General features: G+C 36.3%; 1 protein-coding gene across 1 annotated transcript; it reads right to left on the minus strand.

Moving 5' to 3' along the window:
- LOC136821182 (serine-rich adhesin for platelets-like) lies at positions 1–18,266 on the minus strand. Its single transcript, XM_067077414.1, has 9 exons — positions 18,151–18,266; positions 12,005–12,079; positions 10,819–11,212; positions 4,451–10,378; positions 3,847–4,060; positions 3,287–3,465; positions 1,756–1,828; positions 1,179–1,302; positions 1–316 (listed from the first exon to the last, which is right to left on the minus strand). The coding sequence occupies exons 1-9, from the start codon at positions 18,178–18,180 to the stop codon at positions 236–238; spliced, it is 7,098 nt and encodes a 2,365-aa protein (XP_066933515.1). The 5' UTR covers positions 18,181–18,266; the 3' UTR covers positions 1–235.
- Between the last annotated feature and the right edge of the window lie 74 nt (positions 18,267–18,340).

Genomic DNA, 18,340 nt, shown 5'->3' on the forward strand with positions numbered 1-18,340 from the left:
AATAGGACTGAGATTTAGTAAGAAATTTTAGAAAGCTTCAAATAAACGAGAGAATTGGCCTTCGATAGAACTTTGGTAAAAAATAACTGCGGATTTTTTCGAAATAGTACCAGTTTGACTACTTGTGTTGTTTCATGGCTTTGCTATCTAATCTAGTAAAAAATACTCAAGAGACTTGAAAATGACCAGATCCGCAGATATTAGCCAAAGGACCACCTTCTAAACAATTAATTTTTCAATGACGTTCAACAACGTATTGAGGTCGCCTCTTGATCCTCCTCTTGCCCCGTCGTTTCAAAAAACGGTCGCGATTTTTCTAGAAATAGAAGAAGCAATACAAATAAATGTAGACAAGGGTGTTTGTCTCACAGCCCCGGTGAAACTTTTTTCCTCAGCTGGATTAAAAATTCCGATTGAAATCTAAATGGGGATAGAAATGCTATTGTTCAAAGGTTAAAAAAACCAGTGGGGATGGTTTTGGAATTTTCAAACATTTAATTTCGAGTGGGGATAAAATATAAGTTAATTTCCCAGTGGAGCTAAAATTCCAGGGTATTTTCCTACCGGAGACGAAATTTTTGCCAGATTTTCCAGCGGGTCTGGGGTACCAGCGGGTCTGTGACGCAGGGGTGTTTTAGATATCTAGTTCAGTGATCAAAGCAAAGTTTTTCTATTTTTCTGAGACGGAAAAAGGATTGGGACAAGGTCTTTATAACTCAAGTGCGTTATACGATCATTCGATTAATTTAAATCTCAGGTAGCATGAATTAGACGACAGTGGTGCAGATAGAACAGAATTAAAAAGCATAACAAGCCCTTTTTCATTTGCCAAAGTTGCCAAACCGGAAAATAAAAATGTGTTTTGAAAACACTTCATCTCAGAATAAGACATTCTTGTAAAATAGATGCTGGGTTATCCCCCTGTATGTATCGAAAGATAGCCAGCACACAGCGATATTGCAATACCAATCATGACGTTCGTATAGTGTTATTCTTGATATTCATAACGTAATCATTTAAACGGTAACACAAGAAAAACACCGGGCGTTCGCCACAAGTTTCATTGTTTAAATTCAAAACTGGTGGCAAACGCCCGCTGTCTTTCGGGTGTTTCTGTATAAAAGATTACGCCATGAATATCAAGAATAGCGAACGTTGACAAAATAGGATTGACATACCATATCATACTGTTTCATTTTCATTCGATTTCTTCGTAAATCTTGAACGCGTTGTTCTTCAAGGAGCTGGTAATTGCTTCGCGCCGTGCTCCCAGGTGATCGTCTGGTGCTCATTGACGTTGTTCTGATTGAAAAATATATTACAACAAGTTAAAGGACACCATATAAAATATTCCCTCCCAATTGCTTACACAGCATTTTTTTAACAAAAGAGAGAACAACTCCCGCACCGTGTGAGCACAAATTTTGAGAAGTTCTTGTATTTTTTCTGCTTTGTCAGCATAGAGGCGCGCCTTCTCTCTATATGCAACAATTTTTGTACGTAGTATTTGTAAACTTATTTAAAAACAGTGTTTCGCAGTAGATTGTTTCAAATTGTTTTGAAAAAATCCTTACAATTTTTGTACGTAGTATTTGTAAACTTATTTAAAAACAGTGTTTCGCAGTAGATTGTTTCAAATTGTTTTGAAAAAATCCTTACCACCGCTCGCTTTGGATGATATCCTCTCTCTTACTTAGATGGCAATTTTGAGTTTACAAAAATATATAAGAAAATATATTTGAATTTCCTTTTTACCTTGAAGTCTTACTCTTTCTAGTAGATCTTCCTCGACTCCGCTCCGTTTCCGTTCGATTTGATGCCAAACGATCTATATAAAAATTAGACTTTCAAAATGAAGGTTGGGACAGGCTCTAGATCAGTATTTTTCGATATATTTTTTGACTCAGATTGTTACTAATTTGTTCTTAGGTTTTATTTAAAAACTTTATGCCTTTCCTATTGTTTTTTCTAACACTCCCTTTTCACAGACCCGGTAGGATTTTTCAGCCAGTGGGGATAAAAATAACGGACTGTAACTCGATGGGGATTGATATTCTCATATTTTTTATGGCTGGCGATTTCAATTTTTTTGTTTTCAATTCAGAATATTCATTGGGGATGGGAAAAAAAGCAACATATTTTGTAGTGAGAATTGGTTTATTTGATTATTTTCAGTGGGGACAAAAATTGAAGTATTATTTTCCCCCAGGACGATATTTTGGGCAATTTTTCCAGTGGAAAGGGTTCCCAGTGGGTCTGTGAGAAGGGGGGTTTTCTAAAAGGAATGTATCTACCATACGAAAAAAAAAGTCAATAAAAAATTAAAACGGGGCTTGTAGCAAAGAGATATAGATGGTCTTTTAAAAGAGTCCTCCCTCCACGGACAGTGCAATAACTAACGAATTTGTGCTCCTTATATACTACCTGCGGTTTTGTAGAGTTCCGCGATTCAGACAAACTCTATCCTCCCAAACTCAAAAGATAATGCCAATAGCAAGTTTTAAAGCTTTCAAGATTTCATGCCAGACAGAAAGTCTATTTTACAGAGATTCTACAGTGGAACCTCTAATTAGCGGACACCATCGGGGAAAGAGGTTAGTGTCCGCTAATTAGAAGTGTCCACCTTTTCCGTGATTAATGATTTCATTAGCCCACCTAAATTCATTGAATGGGTCAAGGGAAAACTGGAAATTTGTAGAAATAATTTGAATAATAAGACTAATAAGTGCTTGAAATAAAAATATCTAAAAAAAGTTTTTTCGATTTTGGACGTCTGTGACCCGTTTGATATTCAATGTCCGCTAATTGGAGAGCTAAAATAGGGGTTTTGGCCATTTCGTGCGAAAAAATTTGTCCGCTAATCAGAGGGTCCGCTAATTGAGTGTCCGCCTTTTAGAAACTTTTTTATGAGGATTTGACTAGGAAACGGCCGGGGAAAATGAAATTGTCCGCTAATCAGAGGTGTCCGCCTTTTAGAGTGTCCGTTAATTAGAGGTTTTACTGTACAATTATGGATTTTAAAAAACACAGGAGTTTAATACGGTAAAAATGTAGGAAACTCTTGCCCCCATTTGCAATGTTCAGTGTGCACCGTTCATTCACCGGGAATTTGCTTTCGTCCTACAATTTATGTCCATGATTCCAGGAACCCTACTTTTAAATTAATTCTTCGACCCTTATTTTAGAGATATCTACATAAACTTCATAATTCATTCCCTAAGCTGCGAAAAACTCTGGTACATAGTAAGCTAAGGGAGTTATCCATCTGAAATGTACAAAGCGATACCTTGTGGCCTTTCGACAGCAATATTACCATCCAGGTAATTCCCCTTTCCATTGAATACAGGACCATGTTTTCCTTGTTGATAAACATCTCGAAACTCTTGAAGACGTGTCTCAGAACTACGTATAAACTTCTTTTTGCGTCTACGAAACGCATCTTGCAAGGTGAGCCGTGGTTCTTGTCTAGATACAAAAGTTCATAAATAAACTTGATGGTTGCCTGCTTGGTTCTTAATTAGTTCAACTAAACATCTGTGTAAAGCAGATGATATAAAGCGGACACCTGTTTAGGAGGGACACTCTCCTTTGCAAAGGGACCGGACTTACGCTATCCTTCAAAGGCTCGGTAAATATTCAAGCCAATTTAGTTGGAACATATTTCGAAGTAATAATGTAATTTGCCGAATTATCAAATCAGTGTTTTAAAAGAAGATTTGAATGTTAAGTGGACTTTTGGAAAAATAGCCGTAAGTACGAAATGCTTTTAGGTCAAACTCTCACTTAAAGTGGCCTCTTTTGCGCATTTTAGTCAACATTTACCCGGGCGGTCACTCAGTCACTTACCTTTTTTCTTGTCTTCTCAGCTGTTTCTCTAAAGTATCAGAATAAAGTGAACCAAGCTCAGGAATTTTGCAAAGAGGTATAACATCACTATTATCAGAACGTACTGATTGAAACCATGCTGTGTAGGGAATATCTTTATTCTTACTACCACTACCACTTCCACTGCTGCTAGACGTCCATGAACGATTTCCTTTCGATGGTGAATGCAATCCAACTAAAAATATTGGTTAAGATTTCAGTTTTCAAATTACATCTATGTCAAATTAAATTATCTCGATGATAAATAAACAAGATACCAGGGCCAAGTAAAATCGAAAATGTTTTTTTTTACAATAAAATATACTTGAAATGAAAGAAAACTATTTTCAAGTCATCTCTATGTCAGATTACAATATCTTAATGATTCCAGAAAGGCAAGGGATGGAAGAAAGTATTACAACTACAGTTTAGGACAAATTGAGAACTCCAAAACAATATCTAAATAATGATTTTTGATTTTTGTTAAAATTTTTGGACGATATTTCTGAAATGTGCGGCTGCTCGAATACCTAGTTCTTTATTTGTTGTCATATTTTACAAAGTTTTAGCCTAACGTTTTCATTACCTGTTCGTTGCTGTTTCTTTTTGTCCAATGAATCGCCTTCAGATTCGATAATGTATGGAGATGTTTGTGTCCATGTCTGTAAAGTCAGTGGTTCTTCTTTGACCTTTTTCTTTCTGTTGGCGTCAAATTCAGAAGCGGTCGGTGTCGGGAAATTCGTTCCGATTTCGCGTCGCTGACACACCGGACAGAGGTTTGTACTAGTCGGCGCTTTTCCAGGTTTCTGTTCGGGTGACGGTCTTGGGACAGCACGTGTTTTGTCACGAGTGTTTGAGATATCAGTTAAACTTTGTCGCGGTGTGTGTGCTTCACAGTACGATATCGCCGACGTGTCAGTGTCATCTGTTAGTGACGCCACATGTCGGCGTCGGAGGGAACGTTCTTTTAAAAGTTTTGAGACGACTTCAAGTTTCTTTAGTAACGGGCTTTTCTCGTTATTCGTGATCGTATCACGGTAAGATCTCTCAAAAGATTCCCATAGTTGATTCAAACTTGCGTTTTTCAAATTCTTCCGTCGTTCTTCGTGTTTGCTTCGATCAGAGTCTGTCGTTTCATTGCCCACATAACTCGAATCTGAATTCAAATGTGCTAAAGATTTCGGGTAGACGCGAGATCGTTTAGGTAAGGTTTTAGGTGTTGGGTGATCATCTTCATGTCTTGAGCTGGAGTATTCCAGATGGTTATTGTTCTCGTTTGAAGACAAACGAGAGTAAGATAGAGGAGGGACTTCTTCACTATCTTGCTTCACCCTTGGTCGGACGGGCGAATCAGGAACGTGATGAGCTGACTCTGGTGTATCTATGTTTCGGTATGCAGACAACGTCATGTCTTTTGATGGACTATGTTTGTGCGAGCTTCTTTTCGCAGTATCGGCATGAATGCTTAAACTCAAATGCGAAACTTCTGATGCAGGGGCAATTTCACTTTTCTTTGATGTTGTTAAGTTTGAGTAAGAAGCCTCTGATACAGGTTCTAATGGACTTCTGGTGGTTGTAGATTTACTGCTTTTCGACACAGGCTTGATTGAACTTCTTTTCGGTGTATGAGAATGAAGGTTCTCTTCTTGAACATGTCTACGTGAGCTTTGTTTCGTTGGTGCAGTTTGAGAATGGAGGCTCTGGTAAGACGCTTCTGAAGGAGGATAGTTGTGATTTTTCTTGGAAACTGGAGTATTGGTGAATTCAGACACATCTGATACGCTTCGTTTAGATGCAGCATTGGTGGTCAGGCTCAAATGTGACACTTCTGATTGTGGATCTAAAGATGCTGTCTCTGCTCTTTGAGAGCCTTCAGAAACGTAAACTTTGAATGGATCTGTAGGTTGTTTAGAATGTCGATGATGCAAATGAGCCACACTTTTAACCATTCGTTTACGGTTTGTGCTACCAGGACTTGTTGAATCTTTCATATCGTAGATTCCTTTGGTGGATGGTCTACCAGAAGCACCAAGGTTTGGAGTAGAGGTTGAATTCATCATACGATGGTGCAATGGAAAGTGATTTCTGTTATTGATGATCTTTTCTGGTGACAAAACTTCTTTGATCGGCTCCAAACTTGAAGTATGGCTTGTCGAAGTAGTTTTAGATATTGATGATCGACGTCGAGCCGATGCTTCTTGAGAAAGTTCGCTAATCAATAACTCCCCTTCTGAATGTTCGTCATTGCTTGGTGATTGGTTTCTTCCACCAAAAGTGGTGTTGCCAACGATGGAATTAGCCTCTGTAACGTCCACTATGGAAGCTGATGCTATATCTTGTTCTGTGAGGTTATCAGGTGATGGAAGATTTTGTTGAAAAGAATTTTTTGAAGTCATGCTTTTACCAAACTGCATTGATTCGTTATTGGTTGACACACTCATTGAAAGTTTGGAATGTGCAGTCTCATTAAATCCCTGGTCACTGTGGTTAGTTTCATTGTTGGTGTAAGAGAGTTTAGCATGTTGTAAATCTTTCAAGAATCGTTCAGTTTGTTTGTAAGCCGGTCCCAGAAGCTTGGTAACGGGTGTTTCATTTGAGAATCGACTTGCTACGAAATGTCCTTCGGATGATGAGCTGAATTCTGATTTTTTACCAGAAGTTGAGCTCAATCCAGACAAAGCTCCGGTGGAGTAGGATTGTTGTAAAGAAGGGTCTTGAGTGTGACTCAGCTTTTTGTTGGTAGGTTGTTGTTGGTGTTTAGGATCTGGTAATGATTGAGTGTAAGATAGTTCTTGGATATCACTATCTGTTGTCGTCTTGGATTTGATGGAAAGCTTTGACATTGTATCGGTTATGTCATCGTGTTGGTGATTTGTTGAATGTGTTGGTGATGAAAAATCAGATGTTGAACGACCAAACGATCTTTGTTGGGTGTGATGAGAAGTTTGTTGAAAGTGATTGGAGTTCTGTTGGATGTGATGAGAATTTCGTTCAATATCGTTTGAGTTTTGGGTTGAGCGTTTTTGTTTGAAGTTGATACGATACTGTTGAACTTGGTATGGAGAATAAGTATCGGGCAACTCTTGTTGACTTATATCTGCGTTTTGGTGGCTTTGACAAGGCTTCTGAGGTTGCTGAACTTGAGGTAAATCATATTGACTTGGGAAGCTTTCAGGATCCATGCGAAACGCTGAGTGACTTGCAGCTCCAAGTTCGATTTGAGGAACATTTTGGTGAGTTTGATGGGATCCTTGTTGCATAGAATGTTGAAATTGTTGAGAGCTTCGCTGGGTGTGATTGGAATTCTGTTGGATGTGATGAGAATTTCGTTCAATATCGTTAGAGTTTTGGGGTGAGCCTTTTTGTTTGAAACTGATACGATACTGTTGAGCTTGAAATGGTGAATTCGAAGAATAAGTTCCAGATAAATCCTGTTGATTTTCGTCTAGATTGTGTTCATTCTCCATGTTTTGGTCACTTTGACGAGGCTTCTGAGGTTGTTGGACTTGAGGTAAATCATATTGACTTGGGAAGCTTTCAGGATCCATGCGAAACGCTGAGTGACTTGCAGCTCCAAGTTCGATTTGAGGAACATTTTGGTGAGTTTGATGGGATCCTTGTTGCATAGAATGTTGAAATTGTTGAGAGCTTTGTTGGGTTTGTTGAATGTGACGAGAGCTCTGTTGGGTGTTATGAGAACTCTGTTGGATGTGATTAGAATTTTGTTGGATGTGATTGGAATTTTGTTGGATGTGATTGGAATTTTGTTGGATGTGATGAGAACTTCGATCAATATCATCCGAGTTTTGGTGTGAAGGTTTTTGTTTGCAGCTGATATTGGCATCGTATGGAGTGTTCGAAGAACGAGTTTCAGGCAAATCTTTTTGACTCAAATCTCTATTTTGCTGGTTATCAATTACGTTTTGGTGGCTTTGACGAGACTTGTGAGGTTGTTGAACTTGTGGTAAATCATATTGACTTTGAAAGCTTACAGGATCCATGCGAAACGCCGAGTGACTTGCAGCCCCCAGTTCAATTTGAGGAACATTTTGGTGGGTTTGATGAAATCCTTGTTGCATAGAATGTTGAAATTGTGGTGAACTTCGCTGAGCTTTTGGAGAAGATTGAGGACTTTGGCTGAATGGCGAATGACTGGCTGCTCGTTTTGGACTTTTTTGGGAGACTTGTTGAGTGTATTGTGGAGCCCAACTTTGGTTCCGGCTTTTAAAGTGCTTTTGACTTCTTGGTGATCCATTCTGAGAATCTTGTGGACTCTCTGAGACTTGTGGTAGATTTCGTGCCTCGATTGATGTTGCTGTATGGCGAGAACTTGGTCGAGCTTGAACATTTGATGTTGAATTACTGGAAGGTTTCTGTTGAGCATGTCGAGAGCTCTGCTGATTCGGGATGGTATCTTGTTGAAATTGCGGTGAACTTTGTTGAGCTCTTGGGGAACTTTGAGGACTCCAGCTTGATGGTGAGTGACTTGCAGATCGTTTTCGGTCTTGCAGAGGTCCAGGCGACATTTGTTGATGACTTTGATGTTTTTGTTGCACATCATTACAAATATCGTCAGAAGTTATTGAGGATCTTGGTGACTTTGGAGATGTGCCAACAGCTGGTGTTGATTCGGTGCGATGGGATCCACGGCGTCTAGTGGTTTGTTGATGAGAGATTTGTTGATTTACATCCGATGTTTTGACACTTGACGGTCTTTCTTGAACATGTCGAGAATGTTGTTGAGTTGGAAGAAAACCTTGTTGAGGTGACATTTGTTGAATTCTCGGAGAGCTGCCAGAACTCCAACTTGACGGCGAATGGCTCGTTGATCTTTGTTGAAAGTTTTGAGATCCTTGTGGAGTTTGTTGGGTCCAACTGTGACGTTGTGTTTTCCTTGGAACCTTGTCATCTGGCGTATTATCCATAGCTGAAGTAACATCTGGAGAATCTTGAATAGTTTGATTGGACAACGTCGAATCTTGCTCTTGTTGTGTATTTATTACCAATTCTTTATAGTGATGAGAGCTTGACTTGAATTGTCCAGACTTCAAATTAGATGTTGATTGCATGGAAAGTTTTGGTTGTACTGGAAAAAAATCTTGCTGAACTTGAGGTGAACTTTGTTGAACTCTTGGAGAAATTTGAGGACTTCGGCTCACTGGTGAGTGACTTGCAGACCGTTTTGTATATTGCTGAGATTGAAGAGAATCTTGTTGAGCACGGGTTGAAATCTGCTGGAGACTTTGGTGTTGTCGACTCTTTTGCTTTCTTTTTGGAATATCTTCATTTGGTGGTAGATCTTCTGGGGAGAGTTTGCTGCTGGTTCCAGACGAAAGGGAGTTGCTTTGTCGTGCGTCCATTCTACTGGCCATCTGTAGATCAATCTGTGCAACGTGTTGAGAGTCTCTTTCTTGTTGTTGAAAAGAATGTTGGACTTGAGGTGAACTTTGTTGAGCTCTTGGAGAACTTTGAGGGTTCCAGTTTGATGGTGAGTGGCTTGCAGATCGTTTTGTGACTTGTTGTGTTTGTAGAAGATCTTGATGGCCTCTTGGCGAAGTTTGTTGAGGAGCCCAGCTTTTTTGTCTTTCTTGTGTCCTTTTGTTGGGCAAATGTGAACTTCTTCTGTCAGTAGCTGGTGATAATTGAGGTGTAATCCCATCAGATTTCGGAGATGGTTGATCATGTCTGTCAGCTGCTGATTCAACATAATTTTCTGATGGCATCTGTTGCGTATGGTGAGAATCTTGTTGAAAATGGCTAATATCTTGTTGAAATTGTGGTGAACTTCGATCACTTAAGTTTGATGATGGTGAATAACTGGCAGACCGTTTTGTGACTTGTTGTGTTTGTAGAACATCTTGATGGCCTCTTGGCGAAGTTTGTTGAGGAGCCCAGCTTTTTTGTCTTTCTTGTGTCCTTTTGTTGGGCACGTGTGAACTTGTTCTGTCAGCCGTCGGCGATAATCGAGTTGTAGTTCCATCAGAAGTTGGAGATTGTTGATTATGTCCGTCAAATGACGATTCAACATGATTTGTTGGAGATATCTGTTGCTTACGATGAGAGTCTTGTTGATTACGGTCAATATCTTGTTGAAATTGTGGTGAACTTCGTTGAGCTCTTGGAGTACTTCGATCACTCAAGTTTGGTGGTGAGTGACTTGCAGATCGTTTTGGAATTTGTTGTTGAGTTTGCAGAACGTCTTGATGGGATTCCCCTTGAATATCGTGGCGTTGACCCGATGAATGTCGTGGAGAAATCTTGAGAAGTCCAGTAGATTTTGAATGGACTTGTTTCTGATTAAGCACATCGATGTTTAATTCTGTACGACCAATGGGATCTGGGCGATCAACGTCTTGCATATTACTAGCATCAGTCAGGTTGATCCATTCATGATTGTTTGGATCTTCATCACCTTGATGTTTGGACTTTGTTGCAAGAGGTGAAAAGCTGTTGTTGGTTTTTTGATAATTTTTTGTTGATCGTGATGCACTACGAAAATCATTCCATTGTGAATCTAAAAAGAAAAAATCAACTAATTCAAACAAAAGAAAGAGTGCAAGCATGTTATTTATAATTAGGGAATAATCAATACAAACCTTTTTAAAAATTACATAACTGCATTTTTAATTTGATAAAGAAAAGGTTTTAAAAGCTTAAGATCTTAAGATTGGTTAAGACTTATTATAATACTCAGTCTCACGATTGAGAATTAATACATTAAAAAATATAGTAAGAATTTCCTAAAAATCCAGAAAAATCCTATAAATCATTTAAGTCATAAGAGGAGAAACTGGGAGAAAGTTTTAAAAAATTTAAAGATTTTGAATATGGAATAGCAACGTCTTTAAGATGAATATCTTGATACTTTTAGAGTTTTAGAGGGGAAAGAGGATAACTGACCGATAGGTTAAAAGAGTAGAACATAAAAAAACAAAGAAGACAAATAATACATACCTGATTGTGCAGATTGGTCTGAGGTGCTTGATACATCACCATCGATACTCTCTTGAAGTAACAATCGAGATGAGCTGACTGGTGAAGGAGAAGGTGGTCCTCTCATATTGACAACATCACGATCACCAAAGTTGGTTTCGCCTTCTCCTTGATCCATTGAATCTTCATTCTCTTCTGTCACCATACTTGGTCTTGATGGCGAAACACTGAAATCAATCGATTGGTTTGGATCAATGTGATGGTTAGAAGAGGTGTCACTACCAATGATTGTGGATAGTACACCATGTGCTGGTCTTGGTGACTTTGATCTTGTCCTGTTACTGGATGATTGGTTGTTGCCGTATTCTTCCAATGAATACCATCCTTCTTGTTGCTGTTGTTGCTGATAATTGTTCTAAAAAGGTAAGAAATGATATCAATAAATGATTTTCTTCATGGATCATGGATTGTTTTTCTCATATTCCATTTTCTATTGAGTGATAATGAAAGTGTGAAAATTTTCAAATATTATCTTTCTGTTAATCATTTGCAAGCATATAATCAAGCCGATTAGAAGTTGTCTCTGAAGGTATTTGAATATTTGAAAATAAGGTTCTAAACACTCTAAAATGTAAGCTTTTTTTGTTAAAGAAATCTGGAAGAAATTTCCTAGATTCCCCTTATTTTTGCAGGATTTCTGGCTCAGTCTTAAACGTAAAATACTGAAATGAAATAAAGAAGCTGTTCTTAGATATTGTCTTTAAAAATATCCTTTTTAATTGAACTATTTGTAATTGTGTAATATTATAATTGAAGATACACTTAATAACTAAAATGAATGAAATTTCATCAAAGTGTTTTGATAAACTGAAACTATATTTGTAAAAGAGCGCAAGTAAAGCTTTAGCAAAACTATTGGCTAAAATTATGAATCGGAAAAGTAGGGAGGTCGACATTCTTGTTGTACAATCTTAAGGTAGAATTATTTGAGAATTTATGGTACTTTAATGTTCTTCAAAGCTTAAAGTTCGGACATAAATGTTGACTTCAGTATTTGATGAGGTAGAAATTGTTCTCAGTAGTTCTCAGAGCCAAAATCAGTTCTGACCAAAATTACTTCATTTCAAGAGATATTTATCAAAAATGAGCACTTGAGAAATAAAGTGTATATAAATCAAATGTGAAACCAAAAGAAAAATAGTTGTACCTGACTTAGCGTATTTCGTCCAGTATTTGATTGAGTCAAACCATTTGTAGATCTCATACCCTGCAGTATATACCACTAAAATACAGAAAAAAATATTCATCTCCCTAAACATTAAAAACTACTTTTACAAGATTTCAAACATTTGAAAGTTGTCAGTCCCCATTAAAAAATATGGCTTTAGATATCTACCTGATAGATTTCAATAAAGGCTTGCTTTTTTAATCAATCAGATGTATTAAAGTCTGTCCAGATATAATTGGCAGTGGAAACAAGAATGCCTGTAACTTTTGATAGTCAAATATGATTATGGGAATTTTTTTTGCTTGTTTTAGAGAATCAAAAGCGCTATATTTGAATGTATTTTTGGTTGAAAAATTCGCGATTTTTAGCGGTTAAATTTGCAATTGTAAAAATTGAGCTTTTTTTCTACTTATGCTACGATGTTCATTTTTACACCAGTGGTAGTTCAACCTTAGGTTAAGAAGTTTGTTAAATTTCAAGGGGAACAGAAAAGTCCTTCGGAAGATATGGGACCCGAAATACCCCTTGGTAGCACTTTTCTGTGAAATATCAAATCTCCAACTTATTACTAAAAACGGGGGTAGTGATATGATAAAATAGTTTTTCGATCATAACACATTTTACGATCTCTTTAATGACCTCATAGCCAAACTGTGTTTAGTGTTTTGGGAATTAGCAAAGTTCTTTAATGACTTAAAAATAACAAAGGCAATATAAGTTCTTGCTTATCTTTTCAATAAAAACAATTAAAAATACTGTGATTTCACTTCGTTTCGAAATAATCAATGATCCCAATAATACCAATGCACCAACACTTAACACTTTCCAACTTTTAATTGCACTGTTCAAAAAAGATAACATAACCCCCGTTTTTAGTAATAAGTTGGAGATTTGATATTTCACAGAAAAGTGCTACCAAGGGGTATTCCGGGTCCCATATATTCCGAAGGACTTTTCTGTTCGCCTTGAAATTTAATAAACTTCTTAACCTAAGGTTGAACTACCACTGGTGTAAAAATGAACATCGTAGCATAAGTAGAAAAAAAGCTCAATTTTTACAATTGCAAATTTAACCGCTAAAAATCGCGAATTTTTCAACCAAAAATACATTCAAATATAGCGCTTTTGATTCTCTAAAACAAGCAAAAAAAATTTCCATAATCATATTTGACTATCAAAAGTTACAGGCATTCTTGTTTCCACTGCCAATTATATCTGGACAGATTTTAGTAGATTCTTTTATTCGGTTTCAAGCGTTTAAATTTCATGATTGTCTTTTGGGGTTTGGTAATTGATTTGTATGAGATGAAAAATCCAAATCAATATCTGAAATGCTAACCTGGGTTCTAAAATTTCAAAATTTGGAAAATAAAAAATCCTTATTCTGTTAAAAAATCTAATGATATCTGATAATAAATATTATTCTTAAGGCGAACATAAAAAAATATAGTGTTTCCGAAATGCGGGTGAAGGAAAAAATCGGTTTTCGATTTTTTTATTTTTGCCTAATATTTATTGATTCAGTGTCCTGGTAGATTGCCTGAGCCCTTGTAAATTGAAAAAAATACCTCTACCCCTGTGAATTAAAAAAAAGGAAAACCCTTTTTTTCCTGTTTGTATTCTTTGCTACTTTTATTCAGCTCATCTTTGTACATAAAATGAAAACATGAAAAAATAATTTCACAGAATGAAGTGAAAAGGTTTTTTGATGTATATAAAAAAAAGAATTAATGATGTAACAAATAATATTTCCACAGACATTTCTTCTCCCTGTTGCTTTTTGAAGCTATTCCCCCTGGATTTTCCCCACCATTTTCTAATTTTCTGAAGAAACGCCCCTTTTTAATAAGGGGGTAGGACACTACAATACAAGACTTACCTAATTAGTAAAGAAAACTTTACAAATTAGGACAGTGAAACTATTTTCATAAATTTTGCAAGAATTGCAAAAGGTTGCATGTTTTCAACAGTATAATTTGACAGACACTAACCTTCTTAAAAGAGAAATATTGATAGTTTTAAGTTTTAAAAACAAGCAGGGGCTTCAGATATGGTTTTTAGAAATACTGTATACTTTGTGTATTTCAGACACGGTAAGAAAATCAGATAAAACCATTTCTATTTACATTTCTAGAAATCAAAATCGGTGAGAATTGACCACCTTCCCCCCCCCTTAGCGTACGTGTATACTTTTAATATTAGGCAAGGGGAATTAATAAACCGGTTTACCATCGTGCTGGAAAAAATATTTTATGTAAAGAAATTTCATTATTCATTATTTTTCAATACAAAAGAAAAAGCTAGAAAAAGTTCAATTAAACCCCTTACTCAACATCTGTTTTAGTCCAGAGGTTCACTTTTGCTCCACATCTTCTAATTTTTGCATAGAAATGTCTCCTAACATTTTTGTTTAATTTTCTTTCTGCTCACTCAAACTTTTTCTAAATTAATATTTCTGATTTTCCAATCAAAAGGCGGGATTTAAGAGCCATTTTCTGTAAGAACCAGGCAGACGGTGATGGTATAAAAATTTAAATTCCTCCATTTTTGGATATTTGGTAGACAATAGTGAAAAACTCAGAATCCCAAAATTTCAGGTCCCTAAAATCCATAATGGCGGATTTACAGTATTTTGTAATAAAATTACAATATTTTGGAAATATTGATAAAATATTTGAAAAAAAATTGATTTTCAAGCTGAAAAACCGGTTTTCCAGCTTGAAAACACGCCTAAAAGACGTACTTTTTCTTCGGACTTTAGAAAAATTTTTATCCTTTTTTCTTTTTCATGCTTATAGATCACATGGGTTTTATTTCACTTTCAGATCCAATTTTTGGTTTTGCCGAAATTAGTTGCAACTCTGAAAAATTTGATTCGGATTTGCTACTTTTTGAGTTTGGAGCTGCCTTTCAGGGCTGCTAGAGCCCAGTCTACTTTAAAAATTATTTTCAAAATTGCTTAAATCTACTGTCATAAAGTTGCTTAACAGATTTCCACAAAAAAATTTGGCCCAAAAAAGTCCTGGGCTGAGTAATGGCACCCTAAAAGATGGCTGAAAATGGATTTTGGAGTGTTTTAAGCAGCCATTATGGAATTTGCGTTTAAGGTCACATGGGTTTTTTTGGAAGCACTAATTGCAACTTGAAACAATGCCTCTTAAAGTTGTTACAAAGAAAACGGCCAAAAAAAGTGAAATTTTTGATTGGCTGTAAATCCGCCATTATGGATTCTGGAGACCTGAAATTTTGGGATTCTGAGTTTTTCACTATTGTCTACCAAATATCCAAAAATGGAGAAATTTAAAATTTTCTACTATCAAAATTGTCCAAAACTGCCTGGATGTTACAGAAAATGGCTCTTATTAAAGTCTATCCATATAATAATTGGCAAGTGGAAACAAGAATAACTGTAACTTTTGATAGTCCGTTATAATTGCAAAAACTTTTTTTGCTTGTTTTAGAGAAACAAAAGCCCTATATTTGAATGTATTCCTGGTTGGAAAATTCGCTATTTTTAGCGGTTAAATTTGCGATTGCAAATTGCTTTTTTTTTTCTTTTTTTTTTAAATCTATAGTATAGGTAACACGAACAAATAGTACAAAACTAAAGGTTCCTGGTTCCCGCAAAAGGACCAACAGATCATACCGCCAGGAGGAAGGAACCCAAACTAAGCTAACAATAAATTAATAAATAAACTAATAAATGAAAAAAAAAACTAACTACAGAGGATAAATACTAACAGAAATGAAAAACAAAAACAAAAAGAGCTAGGAGAGCAGTTAGAGTAAAAGACTAAAATAACGGTCCCCCAAAACGACTTGTATCACAGATAAATTTTATTGTTATGCTATATCATGATTTTGGACAATGCTAAAATCGGGGTCGCCATAAAGAAGTATTCTACACAATGTTTTGGGATTAGATGGAAACAAGGTTTTGTCAAGTTGAAGAAGGCTGTCGATGCTACACAATGTTCATTTTTACACCAGTGGTAGTTCAACCTTAAGGTTAAGAAGGTTGTGAAATTTCAAGGCAAATGGAAAAGTCCTTCGGAAGATATGGAACCTGAAATACCCCTTGCTAGCACTTTTCTGTGCTAAATATCAAATCTCCAAATTTTACTAAAAACAGGGGTTATGTGGTGTAAAAATGAAGGCTGCAGCGTAAGTAGAAAAAAATCTCCATTTTTGCAATCACAAATTTAACTGCTAAAAATCACGAATTTTTCAACCAAAAATACATTCAAATATATCGCTTTTGATTCTCTAAAACAAGCAAAAAAATTTTCGCAATTATATCGGACTATCAAAAGTTACAGGCATTCTTGTTTCCACTGCAAATTAAATCTGGATACACTTTAGATCATGCGATTACATAGTTCCGATCCTCTAATCAAAAGGCGGGATTTTTGATCACGTGATTATGGATGTCTTCAACATCATTGAATTTTTCAATGGCGGTGCGCTAGATTGGTCCATAGGTATTCAAAATGAAGACATTGCAACCTTAAAACATTCGACAGCTGGAAATCTCAATTAAAAAAGAAGACACTACATTGTCGCGCTTTTCAATGAGCAAAACTTGAAAAAGAAAACAAAAAATGGATGACAAGAAAATATTTACAAAAATAAACAGGTTAGTAAAACGCTAAAATTCTTATATATAAAAAATACGCTTTTTTAGTGAAAAAGAGTGTGGTTTTGAAAAGTTCAAATACCCCTGTATCATCTCAGAAGAGAGTTAAAGTATTACCTGCGAGCCGAGCTCTATTTTTTTGCAAAAGATTGTTTGCGTACTGGTTCTGCGTTTGCAGACTGGTTCCAAATAGCGCTCGCTTTAACGACTTATCATTCCAAGAAGAAGCTTTCAAATAAATTGAAAACAAACTGAAAGAAAAACTTCAAGCTTGTTTACGAGATGGTCAAAAAGGATTTATGTAAAACCAAAAGTAAGTGAGAAAAGTGAAAAATATGTTTGCCGTTCGTGCACTGGGCACACCCCTCTAGAGTACCCTGCCCAGTTGGTAACCGAAATTTTTTGATTTAAATTTTTCACTTACTTTTTACTTTTTTGAAAATCTTTTTCGACCAACGGTTAGACAACTTTTAACATGCTCTTCGTGTTTGTTTTGATTTTTTATTTGAGGCGATCTTCTTAGAATAAAAAACTTTCAAAGCGAGCGGTACTAGTGCCCAGTTCCCGACCGACGCACCAGTCTGCGACCGATATCGCAAGAAAGAGAAGTGCTCTACTTGCAGGTAAGGTCATATTAATTGAACAGGATGATAAAAAAACTCATAAGCTTTCCCGTATTAAATTTATTTACACTCGTCTCGCTCTTTTGTTTTAAAATAGCTCACTTATATACATTTCCCTTCGGCATGGTTTTTCAGAATTTTTCTTCAAGTCGCCATTTTTTTCTAAAGTTTGTTTTTGTTTTGTTTTGAAAGGGGCAGTCTATGGAGAGTCTTCATTTGATAAAAACGCGGGAATTTTTTATGTCCTACCCGGAGATTCAATATACTGGTTTCGCAATGTAAAGTCTTCTTTTTTTCTCTTCGCGTCTGGAATGTTTTGATTGCAATGTAGAGTATTCTTTTTCATTTTTTGAGTTTGGTCGGTCGCAGACTGGACGTCAAATTTCAAAGCTGATTGCATCAACTTTTTTATCAATATTTCACACAAAGGAAACTGTATCGAGCTGATTATTACAGAAATGCTTTCTAACATACTCATCGTTTTGGACAACTATTTTTTAGATTGGGAGTTGAAGTGTTTTTTCTTACAAAGCTTTTTTGTCCACAGGTAGCCATTTTTTATTTTTTTTGAAAAATCCGGGTTTTTCGTGTGCTTCCGTGCAAAGTTGGATCTTTCGGATTCTACTCGCTCTTTTCTAGAACTTTTTTTACACAGTACGGGAAATAGGTCAAGGCAGATAACTACCAAAAGAAATTCTCCAGAGGTTTATTTTTGTATGACTTTTCTGGGTTCAAAGACGTTCGGTCGCCAACTCGGCAGGGGACTCTAAGTGAAAAATTTGAATCTAAAAATTTCGGTCGCCAACTGGGCAGGGTACTCTACATACTCTACATACAGACTTTAACAAAAAAGAATAAATGCATACCTCTTCTTCCTGATCTTCCCCTTCGTTCATTTCAGATCGTAAATGAAATCACTGAAAGTATCATCCATTTTGATCGGATTCTAAAGGCGCCATTTTTAATTTCAAACTGGATTGTTTTGGTGTCATACAATCGCACACGAAATTTATTTCAGCCTGTATAATTTTCGTGTATATTTTACATGGAGTTGAT

This window comes from Clytia hemisphaerica, unplaced genomic scaffold (genome assembly GCF_902728285.1).
Source record: "Clytia hemisphaerica strain Z4C2 unplaced genomic scaffold, Clytia hemisphaerica genome assembly, whole genome shotgun sequence".
Taxonomy (NCBI): Eukaryota; Metazoa; Cnidaria; class Hydrozoa; order Leptothecata; family Clytiidae; genus Clytia; species Clytia hemisphaerica.

What these genes read in the sequence shown, in the direction of transcription:
- LOC136821182 (XM_067077414.1), bottom strand. Translation starts at nt 18,180, where the DNA reads ATGAACGAAGGGGAAGATCAGGAAGAAGAG. An exon ending in GGGAAGATCAGGAAGAAGAG is followed by an intron (nt 12,080 to 18,150) that starts GTATGCATTTAT and finishes TCTGTATTTTAG; the next exon opens with TGGTATATACTGCAGGGTAT. An exon ending in AGAAAGAGTAAGACTTCAAG is followed by an intron (nt 1,303 to 1,755) that starts GTAAAAAGGAAA and finishes TTTTTCAATCAG; the next exon opens with AACAACGTCAATGAGCACCA.